Source organism: Barbatula barbatula, assembly GCF_947034865.1.
Source record: "Barbatula barbatula genome assembly, chromosome: 5".
NCBI classification, from domain to species: Eukaryota; Metazoa; Chordata; class Actinopteri; order Cypriniformes; family Nemacheilidae; genus Barbatula; species Barbatula barbatula.
In genome coordinates, this window is record NC_136769.1 from 6,345,866 (window position 1) to 6,360,794 (window position 14,929).

Below are 14,929 nucleotides of genomic sequence, written 5' to 3' on the forward strand. Positions count from 1 at the left end.
ACATGCCATAAACAGTGAACAATAACAATAATAAGATCAATAAATAAAATCTTGTGTTTGCGTACATTAAAGTATATACCTGTAAAAGCACAAAGGCTGTTCTAGGAAACATAAGGTATGATAAAGTAGTGTATTTAACTCTTACATTATATTCATTATAATAAGTCTTCTGAACACTAAACAATAGTTGTTTGTGAAGAATAAACAGAAATGTAAGTCATTCTTTACAAATTGTTTAACATTTCATAATCTCATAATGGTGAGACAACACTGCCGTGGGAATTTTGGTGATTGTAATAATTGCAGTTGTTCAGTTATTATTGTAACAGCTGTCTGCCTATTTGTATTTTATGTTATCGGACACATGCTGATCTGAAACAACAAAGCTGAGGCGCTCAAACACGCCACCTAACTGTGGGTTCAATATACACTAAATGAACCTTCCCGCAGGTCACTTTGCTTCAAAGGTGTCATGAATGTGAATGGTTATGTGCAAGTGACATAACAAACAAAACATAACTAACATACTGTCCAGGTGCCTTACTGTTTTCTCCCACATGTTGCCCTGACTGTTACAGAGAAAGGTAAATCATTTCTTTTCGATATAGGCATGGCGAAGTCCCAAAGTACACAACAGACATAAGGAAAAGTTCAATGTTCAGGTATAGGCTTTGATGTTTTTCTCTTTAGGCATTGAATAGGCACTGATTTCTGATCCAGAATTCAGAATCATAATGTCATGTTTGCATGTACTGCAGGTCTGAATAGTTTATTGAATTTTCACAGATTCTTGATCACCGGGCATTTCACTTTTCAGTCCCTCTTCTCTCCTCAGTCTGCTCTTATCATGACAAATGCATTAACGAACGATGAGTTTGGGAACTTCAGGGAATACTGGATGTCTGTAACGGATCGTGTTAGTTCATGTGCCCAAACATTAGAAAACCCACAGAACATATTGCAACAGATAGAATTGTTTAAAAAAAAGGAAAAGACAAAACCGACAAAAGAGGACAGTTGTCAAAAACAAATCAAAGAGCAAATAAGCAGATCGTCCAGCGTCTGTGATCAAAGGTTCAACATTAGTGATGTCAGAGCATGAGATGTTTTGGGGGGAGTTTTCTAGAAATGAAGGCGTTCTGGACAAACTGTGCTTTATGAACTGAAGGATACACTGACACAAACAAAGAAATAAAAACTCAAAATTCTTATAATTTTTTTATGTTATATTTGTTTAGGAACAATCTTTTTTGTTTCATTCTGTGAACTGCTAACAATATTTCTTAATTTCTTAATTAAAATATTGTTTCTATTTGCACAAAATGAAAACAGGTCAAAATAACAAACAGATTTTTTCAGACCTCAAATACTGCAAATAAAACATATTCACTTTTAAGAAATACAACACTAATACACTACATGTATCTTTGAAAAGATAAGAAATATTTTTTTCTGTGATAACCTCGATTTGTTATGTGATAACCTTCATTATGTGTCTTGTCATGCTGTCAATCTTTCACATTGCTGTTGAGTGATTTTTTTGTCACGCCTGAGGTTTGATTTTACTGAAATTCAAAAATCACTGGAGTGGAATGAGCGCAACACATCTAGAAATGCTGATTCAATGGACATTTAAGTCTCTTTATTTTTTTCTGTGGCTGTATATCATTGTGTTAACAGGATCCCTGTCAGTCTTGAAACAACATTCCTATAAACCTATCAGATGGGCGGGTTAGTCTTATGACTTTATGGCTGTATCTGTATGGCTTTTCTTTTGATTTAGTGCTAGTTCACGCTTAAGGTTTGATTATGGATCGGGGTTTTAGTTAGAACTCTCAGAAACATAACATAACAAAGCAAAGGTACTTGTATTTAAGGAGGAAACGTAATCACTTGTAAGGATTATGGGTAATTTAAAATCTACACTTCCATATTGTACTTCGCCTGTAAAACAGACCACCTTACTTAGAAATCTCTTCTGTCGGAACTGCCAGAAACGTGAGTGACCGTGAAATGTGTTGGAGGCGGAGCATCTTAGTCAAAAACATGTATGGGTCAGGGAGGCCCCCCAGAACCCCTTCTCATTGGCCCCCTTTAATCCGTGGCCTATTTTCTCCAGGATGTCGATGTCATCTCTTGGGGCGAGAGTGTTTTGAAAAGAGAGATGTGGTAACTGTGCGATGTGGAACTTTTCCTAGAAGCTACTTTCCAGGAAATCCCTTTTCTTTGTTATCATTTTACTGGTTACTCTACACCGACCCAAATCCCTCCAGTCTCCAACGGGAAGGGGGGATTATTTAAGAGCTTGGTAACATGTTGGACTCTTATGGTCTTATGGTTTACATTTACAGCCGCCTCTGTGAGGTATTTTGCTGAAATGCTTTTTAACGTGCGTCCTTTGCGCTCCATATGGAAGCTTATATTCGACAGATCTTTGGGAATCTTTTGATCTTCTCATGGGCCCAAAGGAAAGCTGGTTAAGGCCTGAACGTTTATTTTTTTAGCAGCACTTCACATGAAGGGACGAAAATTCAGAAAATCTTTGTTAATTTAGGGTTAGGGTTTTTTATTTTTTACGTTTTACTTTTTGTTGGATCAAATCATTCACGATAGATTTTGCTGCTCAAGAAAGTCACTGATATTTGAGGCAAAATGACAACATCATATCAAAGTAAAAGTATTCTTCTCATTATTATTTCAAGTTAAAAATCATTCACATTTCAAAAACAATTTCAATTGGTTTAACAGGAAATACATCAGTACTATACAAATCCAAACATGAATCATTTGTTGAACTACATCAATTACTAAAAATGTACAGAAAACATATGCATTTTTATACTGAACTGTTAGCGAACAAACAAAATAAGACATTGTACACAGAAACGAAAGCCAATTATCGACCACAGATTTGGATTCTCAAAATAAATAAAAAACATTTCTCTATATACAATACCGAATACTTAAAAAATACACTAAACATATTTACAAACATGAATACAATATTTACACATTCATATGGAGGTTGTAAATCAATTGGCCAGCAAACGGTATACCGATATTGATGATCTGATCTATTGAACTACTTCAACATAAATAACTACAGGACATAACCATAAGTATAGAGAGTTTACTGTCACCATCAAAATTCAGCTGTGTTACCTTATCAAAACCAACGATGATTTTTTTGCTTTGAATACAAAACGGATTCAATGTAATATAAAAGTCCCCAAATTGGATTATTAACAAGGAATATTTCACATTTGTATCAAGACCACAGTAACTGGACATTGTGTTACTAAAATAAAATCCTGGTTAGGTATTATAAGTGTTCCTTTGTGACTGAGAAGAACTTTTTAATAGTGAAAACTGATCTGGTGGACGGTTCTTCAAAAACATGCTGAAAATAAAACATATAAAATAAAATAAACAGCACTGATTTCATAGGAAATCATTTTCCCTTAATGATGAACAAAACAAATTGGGGGGGGGTATTTACAAAAAGTGTAATTCATGATATTGAAATGATATCATCAGTTTGAATCAGATTATTCTATGAAACAGATCTTTTTAAAAATACAAATATTGACATGAAGTAGTGCTGGGCAGTATGACCATAAATTGATATAACGGTATTTTCCCGATAAATACCGGTTCCGGTATTTTACTGTCATGTGGTGAGTGCATATTGTAGGCAAATGGCACACTAGTGTTACATAGGTTAGCAAGTCCCACAAAATGATGCTGTTTATAAAGAGGGGGCACTCGTGATGAAGTGAAGGATGACAGTTGCAGTCAAAATACGAACCTTTTAGTTGTGCAAATTTTGCAAACAACTTGTAACTACACAATGTAAACAGTCCCCTTCCCCTTTTATAACAGCAACGTTAAGACTACTTTTATAACCGAATAGCATGCAAAGGTAACTTGCATACATTATTTAAGAAAACAAATAGAGAAAAAAGCTCGAAATTAACTTTTTACTTGGCGGCACCATATCTATAGGACTAACTTCCAGAGAATGTGCACCCACCCGAAAATGTAAATCCATCTGACTAGTTGAATACAAAAATAGTAACAATTTTACCATTAAAACATGCATCTGATGTCTGCTGTGTTTAACATAGTCACAATGGCTTCACGATTTCCCGAAATCATATTTTTAAATCATAAAACAAGGGCTTAAATGAGATGTGTGCGAGGAAATCGGTCGCATAAGATGTTTGCCTGTGAGTGAATTAACTAACCTTCACTAACACGAAGGTCAGAATTTGCTAGTGTTTTTCCAAATAAGTGCTATGTTATATTATGTATGTATGCATCATGCGAAAATCTAAATACAGTATTTGAAAAATCTGAATCCTTGTTTAAAAAACACTCCCCTCATTGATCGATAAATGCAATAAAGTATAATACATTTAAAATTCATTTCGTTTAAATTAAATTTTCATAACTTGCCGTAAATTCAAACGTATCCCTAAAATATGCCAATACAAAACAATTTCCACAATAACTTACGTATACCTCGTGAAAAGAAATTGATTCTTAAGTGCTGTTAAAATATATTGTATATAAACATGTATAATCACATTTTTTACAATTCATATAAGGGAAGTGCTAAACTGAGGTTGTCGTTGTTTGAGGTTTCTATGTTTTATCTTCGACTTAACCTGGCAGTCCTGGATCATTTTTTGCGTGGATCATCATCTCCGTTGTTCCTCAAATGTTTGTTTTGACCACCAAGCAAGGGTAAAGTCTTGAAACAGAGTCAGCATGGACATCACGTTCGTCAGATTTCATCATCAAGGCTCACAGACTGCCGCTGTAGGAGAGGAAAACCCATACAATTACATGTTTTACCCAATGAGCAATTATCATGTGTGCCAGACGCTAAACTGATGTTTTCCTCCCAGTCTGTGTCCAAACCACAAATATATGTTGTGTAGTCAGTGAATATTTGAAAGAATTCCTAACATCTTACCTGAGTGTGAAAGTAGCCATCAGAACTACGGTTCCTGCATAAATGCACCTGGTCCTCAGTGGTCTTTTGATAAACGGGGTTGTCGAAATGGATGCTGTTGGTATTTTTCTGTCGCCACTTTCTCCAGAACAACACAGCACCAAACGCAGCCAAACAGAGGAGAACTAAGGACATATAAATGTTCGGATTAGAATAGGGCTGAAAATGAAAGACAGGTTTGTGATTGTTAGGTTTGAAGCACTCACCGAGAGTTAACACAATATACAGAACCGTCGGAGTGGGAGTAGTTTTTGTGACAGCTTTTACATCGCCAAACTGTTCATCTGGAGAGAAATAAACATCTCTTGAAAGTGTATAATAAAACAAAAGGTGAAGACGTAAACTTGGTGCATTGGGATTAGAGCTAGATGTTTTTTATCAAAATATTAAAACTAGAAGAACACCGATTTTTCTGTCAATAATCGGTTTCGGACGATACATTTTTTCCATATGGAAAAATCGGCCATATAGTTTAAAGCAGCCAAAAAGCAGGAAAATCCAATTAATTTGTGCTCTGAATGTAGATAATGTTAAGAAACATGACCAGTTTGATATTCAATATTAATAGTCATATGAATCAATAACATTCACAAAGTTAAGAAATACTAATTTAACCTTCAGAATATCGGTATCACTGAATAATCGGTATCGGTGGATAAATTTTGTATTGGTGCGTCCCTAAATAAAACCTAATCTTTCTTTGTTTGTTTGTTCAAAAGTAGGCAAAACAGAAAAATGTCGGTGTTTTTTTTTCCAAGAAGATATTAACAGGAGGGACTGGCTTTCCCAGTGGGGTTATTTATTTATTTTGATGAATGTACGTATGAATGGAATACAAATCCACAATTTCAGTTGTCAGTTTTACTGTCAACACATGTTGCTGATGTTAACCCGAATGGACACATACCTGTCTGGGTAGGTGATGGATGTTGAGTGCTGCTATGGGAGGGTTTGGTGGGGACAGGTTGCAAACTTGTAATAAAAGGACCTGCAGGTTTTGGTGACGTCTGAGATGGTTCTTGTGGACGACTTGTTGTACTCATTTTAGGGCTGAGGGGGGTTGCTGGCGTAAAGTAAAAAAAGACATAGAAATCGACAATAATTAAAATGTTTTGTTTGCAAAATGATAAATGTCAGTCTAAGATGATCTTAGTTTGACCAAATTCAGAATATTTGGCTATTGACACTTGCCTGGAACACATTTTCTCATGTCTCTGGCCAGCATCATGTGGTCCGGACAGGCACAAGTGTATCTGGGTGAAAATCTGTTGATCTGAGGGGCAGCCAAGCAGAGGAACTCACAGCCTCCGTTGTCGATCCCGCACCAGTTTATTCCTGCATAGACAGTAAGAATGACACGATTCGAGGACTTCGCATCAGGCTACATTGCTGTGTGGCATTTTGTGTGGTAACTAACCATAACTTATAATGTGATGTGAGACGATAACTATAAAGATAGTTAAAGTGCTTCATAATTTATATGTTGAAATATGCATATCTCAATAGTTTGCAATAACTAATCAATCAAAAGAAAATCTAAAAGTTATATTTAATCAAATTTCAAGTTGATACAGATATCAGCGTGTGTATCATAATGTGGGTTTCTCTTTATTCGCATTTTGAAGTTTCACATCAGAAATGAGTGATGGAAACGCAAAATTTGGAATTAAAAACCCTTGATTCGCTAAAATGATATTACGCTCGCTTGAGGTGTTTTTTCATTTTTAAGGGTTAATGCGAGTAATGGGAGATGGAAATGCATTTGCTGAATAAATTCCTCCACAAAGTCACGTAACTGCACTATGAGACGGCGTGACCTGACTAACCAGAGTACTGATCTTCTTACACAGCATCAGAAATGTTGTTATGGTATTATGAATATATTTTGATGGAATTAAAGGTACAGTGTATGAAATTTTGTGGGATCTAGCGGTTAGGCTGTCAATCGCAGCAAACGACTCACTCCACTCCTCCCCTTCGAAGCACTACGCCAGCTGACACAGGACTAAGATGTCACGTTTTCGCTTCTTTGTCGAAGGAGATAACATATTTATGAAAAAAAAGCTTCTCCTATTTGGGCTACTGTAGAAACAACATGGCGAATTCCATGCAATGGGACCGGTGGTTTAAATAATAAATAACAGTAGTTTGGGATCAAAATGTCAAAAGCACAAAATAATAAAATGTGAACGTACCACTAGGTTGTTTGAGGTTATGGTACAACACAATATCTTCTGGAGACGACAGATGTTCTGCTACTTTTCTAATGTCTCTTCCCGTCACGCGATTTGCACTCAGAATAGCATTGTTGCTCACATCGGTCCAGAAGACTTTCTCCTAAAGACAAAGGTCAAGTATTCTTCAGTAAGCGTTTTAAAACACCACACCACATCCTAAATATATATCCCCATATATCCACAACGTTTACCTCAAAAACGGTGAGACCCAAAGGGTGAGCCAGTTTGTCTTGGTCGATGATTAGAGTACGTCGACCACCTCCTTGCACGCTGATACTGGAGAGCGTGTGTAGTTTGGAGTCCACCCAGTACAGACGCTGGTTCAGCATGTCTGGATATGGAAGAGGATATCAAATTGCTGTTCCAGGCCAAAGGTACTTATCAAATGTACTGAACACTTTGATCAAAAAGCAATTTTACTTGAACGATCAGTGCAGAAGTTTTAAGCAAATAAACAAGTTCGTACCAAGGGTGATACCATTTGGCCAGACAATGTTATCTGTAACCAGGGCGGTACGGTCGCCTCCATTAAGACCACCTCTTTCAATCTTGGCCGGCGTACCCCAATCAGTCCAGTACATGAAGCTACAACACATTAGAGGGCATTTAACACATTATACAACTATGCTTCTACATTTTAGACGGGACTAAGTTGAAACATACTTTTTAACAGGGTCCACCACAATAGCACGTGGCTTGGCCAGGTTTTCTTTGAAGAGTGTCTTGCGTCTGTTTCCATCCACGGTCGCCACTGAGATGGCGCCTTGGATGCTATCTGTCCAATAGATTGTCCCGTGGATCCAGTCGATGGCGAGACCTTCAGGTGCATCCAAGCCACTGTTGATCACAATACTGTGTAGAGAGCTGTCATTTGCAGAATCCATTGGTGCTCTAGGAAAGAAAGACATTAAGTGATGCCGGGCACCAATCTGTTGATGAACATGTGGTCTGAAGAATTTTATATAATCCCCAGAGCCCAAGTTTCAAAACTGGATTGAACATCCTTTCAAATGTTCAGTCCATCTTCAAAGATTGAAAGTCTGTGGATGCTTCAATTCAGTGTTGGGTAAAATATGGACAAACTCAACAGCTGGTTTACATAAACCTAAAACATGTCAATAGTTGACCCAACCCTGGTTTGAAACCACCTTGCCTAGGTTAATTTAAACCTTGCAGTTGGGTTATTCCATATTTTACCCAATGGTGGCTAGAAACAACATTGGTCTTTTAGCAGGTTTAGCTTCAAAGAATTTCCCAACAAACCAGGTTTAAGATGTTTTGCCAGCCATTGAAATGATTCTATCCTTTACCTGTAGATCTTCTTGAGGGATAAATCTGACCAGTAGATCTCCCTGGAAGCAACATTCATATCCAGCGCCACAGCGTTCTTAAGTCGAGGAATAACGCGTGTGTACTCGCTGCGATCCAGAGTCATCTTCCTCACCTCGTGACGATTGGTGAAAAACAGGTATGCGATGGTTCCTGTAGAAGGAGGTATCAAGGTATTGCACGTGTTGGCAGGAACGAGTCTTATTGTGAAACACCATATGCATTTTGAAAACCCCACCGATGGCTTTGCAGGCCTTGCTGGCAGGATCGATCTGGTAGCCGTCCTCACACTCGCATTTATAACTGCCCACTTGATTGACACAGATTTGACTGCAGGTGTCCGGGTTTTCACACTCATCAATATCTGCATGAAGAAATTAAACATAGAACTCAGTTAACTTACTGGACAAACGAGTCATTCTGAAACGCAAACAAGTTTGAAGTCCAGCTGGAATCATTCTTTGATTTGGATTTGCACCAATGCCTGTTATCAGGGTTCTTACCCCATCAACCACTTTCGGTAAAGGATTTCTGGTGTCGTTGGAAACTGGTTGGATTGTCTTACCTTCACACACTGTCTTTTTCACCAGATGGAAGCCGGCGGGACACAGGCACTCATAACCAATCTTCAGGTCATTACAGATGTGAGAGCAGCCTCCGTTGTTGTACAAACACTCATTCGAATCTGTGGATTTGAAAATGAAATACTAGATTCAGATCTGCAAAAGAAGCAGCGCACAACACTAAATGTCGTTCTTACTTACCACACTCTCGTAGCGGCTCATCGGACCAATCCCTACAGTCACGCTGCTTGTTGCAAACCTTATCCATGTTAATACATTCACCACTGCGGCACTTGAACTTGTGAGGGGCTTCGCAATGGGTTGCTGAAGATCGAAAAAAAACATAAGAAAAACACGAAATGTGTGCCGTGTGAAATGTGTGAAGGTCATAGGATGAAGTTTACCGTTAACGCAGCCCAGCTCATCACTTAAATCTTTGCAGTCGTACACTTGGTTGCATTGTAGGCTGCCGTGGATACAAGAGCCTTCACCGCATTGGAACTCATCGAGTCGGCATTTGGCCAAGGCTGTTCATATTGGGAAAGCAAATTACAGAATGATGGATGAGGAAAAGTGCTTCAACATGACTGCATTTGTAAAATCAAACCAAAGGTTTTCGTTTAATGGCGGTAACGTTTAATTGGTTCACATCTTGTTTTGTGGTAAATGGCCGCGATATATACAACGAACACATGAGAACCACATATGTTTAATACATGGCACACAGTGGGAAACATCAACTTGTGGCTGACATTTGGATTGTACTTGGATAAACACAAGTGCGTCCTGCAGTCCACATAGCACCTTCCTCTTCTTTCCTCATAACTTTTCATGGTTAGGTAAGTGATGTTTTGACATTTTAATTGAAAAATGTAGCATTTTTGAGAGTATTGCATGTGATTATAGTATTTTTGTTATTGAAAAAGCATATTTTATTCCTCACAGCAGTTTTTCTCGTCCGATCGATCCAAACAATCTTCTCCCCCATCACATTTCCAGCTCTTGTGTATGCATTCCCCACTGCCACATTGGAATTCCATAGAGGAACAGGGAGGTTTGAGAGCCGTAGACAGCCCTGAACCACATTTCTCTTGCAATTCGTCCGAGCCGTCGAGACAGTCTGCGTCTCCGTCGCAGACCCACAGTCGAGGCACGCATTGAGAGTGGCCACATCTGAAGGAGCTGGAGCCACAGGTGATGGGCGGACAGGAGAATTCATCGCTACCGTCATCACAGTCTGCATCCTCATCACACACGAACGCCCTCGACACACACTGACCGCTGCCGCAGCGGAATTCACCATTCAAACACTGCCGAGGTGCTGCCAAAAAAACATGAATTAAAACATTACAGAGGAGATGCGTTAGCGTTCGATTTATGGATTAACCAAAGATATTTACTTACCACAGCCATCCTCATCTGCACCGTTCTCACAGTCTTTTTTGCCATCACACCTCCAGCTCGTAGGGATGCACTGGTTGAGTCGCCCACCACAGCTGAATTCAGACGGTCTGCACGTCTTGGCCCCTGAGAGAGCAAAACCAAATTGCATGTGAATGAACTAATAAATGGGTAAATAAAACCAATTCCCCGCTTACTCTACATAAAATTCTTTCATCATTTATTCACCCTCACATCATTCCAAACTTGCATAACTCCAACGTGAGTTAGCAAACAACATTGGCCTCTATTGACTTACATTGTATGGACACAACACCACTTTGACTTTTCTCAAAATATATTCTATTCTGTTCCGCAAAAGAAAGAAAGTCGTACAGGTTCGGAATGACATGAGGTTATGATGAATGATAAATGATGACAGACTTTTTTATGGTGATAACACTTACAGCAGGCAGCTGGAAGCTCATCCGTGCCGTCGCCGCAGTCATCTGTTTCATCACAGATCCATCGCATCGTGATGCATTTTCCATTGCCACACTGATACTGCCTCGCATCACAGGTCACCAAATCTGTCAATCAAAGACATGAAATGACAATATTAATACATTAAAGTAAAGTTAACATCTAGATAAAGTTAATATTTTAATAAAGGAAGGAGAGGCGTGCAATACGAAGACATACAGTCAGTCGACCTAACTTTGTCATCTTCTACAAATTTTAGACGTATTCCTCGGTGTGACTATATATAATTATAAGTATAGACATAGATGGTATCATGTTAGTCGTGTTTTGCAGTTTCAATCTCAGCCCAATGCTCAGGGTTTGAGTAGCAGCGGCTGTTCTAGTCTTCTGTACCACTGAGAGACCTCACCACCAACAAATATCAATATCACTACCATGTAGACACATGCTTCTTAACAATGCAAAGAAATGCATGAATCTGGCTAACATGTCTGACTATTCAACAGCTATTCATAGTCACGTGACCTCTATTTGCATGGATTCAGCAGACGCTTTTATGCAAAGCGACAAAGAGTTCAGGGAGCAATAAGCGATATGTCATACAAGAGCAATAGTGCAATAGGTGAACTAGTAACAAAGTTACTAGTTCCAACAAAAGCTAGATATGGGTCACCTACTTCTATCTGCGTGACCAATAACTTGTTAAAAAAGCATTAAACCACAAGCACGTAATTCACCTTAAAAGTGGTAAAATGAGTGTAACACATCATTTATTTCATTACACTGTTTATGGCTTGAAAGCAAATTGATGCATGGAATTCAATTGTCGTATATCAGGTGTTTTGCACGGCATAAGGTTTCAGAGTTATACAGACCGGTCTTGTGGGAATGGCAAGACAAACCTGTTGCAGGTCTTACTGGTCTTGGTCATAATGACCTTGGGTTGACATCAAACATCATCTCTTCAAAGCAAAACGTATTGTTGACACCTCGATCCGGCCCGTTTGCCTTTTCATGGCTGTCTACATCTAATGATGTTTAGAGTCAATGCTATAAACATATTCAGGCTTGTCAAAGCACATGATTTTATTACCAAAAAAAATCGATTTATTATACAAACTGCCAAAGGTCTGGAGCATCAGGTTCTCATTCATTTGTTTGCCTTTCACCACTGTCATGGCAAAAAGGAAGCATGAACAACACACCACACACTGAAAGTAAGATAAACTTAGGAAGTGCACAGTTGGCAGACTTTATGGCTGATAGAGAATAAAGAGAATGTCTTTTTGCAGCTCATGTGAGTGAGTTTAATAACATCCAATAAAACCAACATAGCTGATCATCTACCACATAATAAACAATATACCATAATATCTACATCCTACCCAAACATAGCACAATTCTCAGCTCAACATCATAACCCAATCCTTTTACATCGGTAAAGACTTATAACAGTCTAACCAAGTTCAAGTCCAAACAACAAGGCCATAGCAAACGCATGTCCTTTAAACCCTTCTGTCTCCAATTTATATTCTGCAAAGACGTATGGGATTGTGGTCATGCCACGAATCTACACTCCTGTCCATGTGACATCTTAAACTTCAAATGATTTACCACTTCCAGGAACAGCATGTGTGTGAACATACCATTGGAATGTTGCCGGAGGGCGGAGACATGAACAGTAAATGTGGGTTACAAGCGATGGTATGTAAACCGTGGCATTGCTTGGGTTGGGTTGTCCTATCAAACAGAACTGGATGATGCAATATTGTTTGCATTCAGTGGGAGACAATGTCAGCATTGAAAACATTTTTGAAGACGTTTTGGAGTATTTAAAGTTACCCTTAAAAAATATGTAAAGGTCTTTAGCGTGCACAATTTTTTTCTCCTCTTATTCGGTTGCAAAGTGACCAAAACCCGCGTTGTAGACGACAAAAGAAAAGAATAAAAGTACATTAACGCGGAAAACATTGCTACGTTCAATTGAAATGAAAAATAAAGAAAAGAATTATGAATCTTTAAAATGCATTTTAATTATGCTATATACATATATATATATATATCCTTCCTGATTCTTCCCAATGCGGTCCGGTCAACCACATCTCTCACAACCTTCACAAAACACACCTCTTCTTCGAATACCTGACAGACAAATGAAGACAAATACGTACACTAACCCTCTTCTCTCAACAGGAAGTGGTCTAGCTTTTGTTGAAGTAACTTTGTATTAACACCTATTGTACTATTGCTCTTGTATGACATATATGACTTATTTCTTCCTGAACTCTTTGTAAGATGCTTTGGATAAAAGCGTCTGCTAAATGACTAAATGTAAATATATATACATATACACACACACACACACACACACACATAGATAGATAGATAGATATTCACTGTTTTATTATTAAATATTACAATTCTGTATATTCACAAAAAACAGCCACTGATCACTGAAAGTGCATTTGAAGTCACTTCAACAAATGTTCTGAATAAAGGCTTTTATTCGTAATAAAAACATAAATGAATGTTTACGCAAAATGCACAGTAAATGCAATATTAATAATGGATAAAAGATCACTCATAATCATTTCAAACTCTAGAAAAGCGAAAAGAATCTTTTGCTCACTCACCCGATCGAACCGGACAATACAAAGTAACAGTAAGCAGCAACATCAACGAGATGTCCATAGTGTTACAGTAACCTGTCAGAAATCCTCCACTCGTTTCTTTCTTTGTTGTGTAGTGTGTGCCACTGACGAATTGCTTCAAATAAATAGTTTTACTCAAACGAGCGAACACCGCTTCTTCGACGCTGCGGGACAATCTGAACTTGTAAAAACGGGGAACGCAGGTACATGTGTTGTTGCGGTTCAATCGTTCAAATTTGAATGGCTTTGTAGAGTGGGCGGGGTTTAGCGGTAAGGGGCGGGGCCCGGTGGTGTGATTTTAGGTTTTCACAATCGGGGGTGTGGCCAGACACCGCGCCACCCGCCTCAAACAATTGCGCTTCTTTTCTAGGAATGTAGAGGGAAAACATATCTTGAAAACACATGACTGCTTATAGCGAGGAAAACATATATAAAATATAGCTGCAAGCAGCAATTATCGGGTTTCGAGAGGTTTAGGTAAGTAAACGTCGACCAGTCTCAGGGATGGCAAACTAACATGTCCACAATCGACAATACAACCCCACACCCAGCAAAATGAGTCAAAGGGTCAGCATTGGCTCATACAGACCGAGGCATGAGCACACACACATGCACATATAGGACATAGATTACATTTTTTCATATCAAGTCATTCGGACAATTCAGTAGCGAGACTCACGTTATCAGGATAAATTAGTCAAATCCATTTCAGAAATGGCCCTAACACACATCCTCAATGAATGATAGGCCTTTAGACCCAGAATTTTGACTTAGGTGATCAGTAACGGTCTATGCAGACTATGCATGCTTACAAAGACATGTATGAAAAGCCCATTTGAATGAATATTTCGCCTTTTGGACTTTTATGAAGGCATGCCTCTTCTGATGAGCATGCTTGTTTTGAGTCATAATATGTATAATACTACTTAATTGCAAGTCAGTTGGATTATTTATTAAGGAGTAGCAACCTTTAACGTACATTATTCACGTTAATATAAAAAAGGACCCTGTAATGGTCACAACAAAAAAAACTCAACATGTTTTTAATCATTGTTGGCCTAGAGAGTCCAGAGAATTGTACTATGGTGGAAATTTTGAAATTGCTTGAAAATCAAAGAACTAGTTTGCAAAAGTACGATTTTAACATCATCAGCAATAACTCCTGAACCGTTTGATTGACATCAATAGATCAAGAGGCAAATTTGTTCAGAATGAGAAGAGCTATCATATGATATCAATAGTTTGTCTGTTTGTCAACTGTCACGT

At 38.3% G+C, this 14,929-nt stretch overlaps 1 protein-coding gene across 1 annotated transcript; it reads right to left on the minus strand.

Moving 5' to 3' along the window:
• Positions 1 to 2,667: 2,667 nt before the first annotated feature.
• ldlra (low density lipoprotein receptor a) lies at positions 2,668 to 13,868 on the minus strand. The gene is made up of 18 exons (XM_079457164.1): positions 13,646 to 13,868; positions 10,997 to 11,119; positions 10,554 to 10,676; positions 10,093 to 10,470; positions 9,554 to 9,676; positions 9,351 to 9,473; positions 9,152 to 9,271; positions 8,825 to 8,950; positions 8,568 to 8,739; positions 7,921 to 8,148; positions 7,724 to 7,842; positions 7,449 to 7,588; positions 7,216 to 7,357; positions 6,212 to 6,355; positions 5,928 to 6,083; positions 5,227 to 5,304; positions 4,982 to 5,145; positions 2,668 to 4,822 (listed from the first exon to the last, which is right to left on the minus strand). The coding sequence occupies exons 1-18, from the start codon at positions 13,701 to 13,703 to the stop codon at positions 4,790 to 4,792; spliced, it is 2,550 nt and encodes an 849-aa protein (XP_079313290.1). The 5' UTR covers positions 13,704 to 13,868; the 3' UTR covers positions 2,668 to 4,789.
• Positions 13,869 to 14,929: the final 1,061 nt, after the last annotated feature.

Bases quoted from the DNA above. Each gene is read 5' to 3' on its own strand.
- ldlra (XM_079457164.1), bottom strand. From the start codon at position 13,703: ATGGACATCTCGTTGATGTTGCTGCTTACTGTTACTTTGTATTGTCCG. The intron at 5,305-5,927 runs GTATGTGTCCAT...ATTTCTCTCCAG, and splicing joins TCCATCACCTACCCAGACAG to ATGAACAGTTTGGCGATGTA. The intron at 4,823-4,981 runs GTAAGATGTTAG...CCTCTCCTACAG, and splicing joins ATGGCTACTTTCACACTCAG to CGGCAGTCTGTGAGCCTTGA.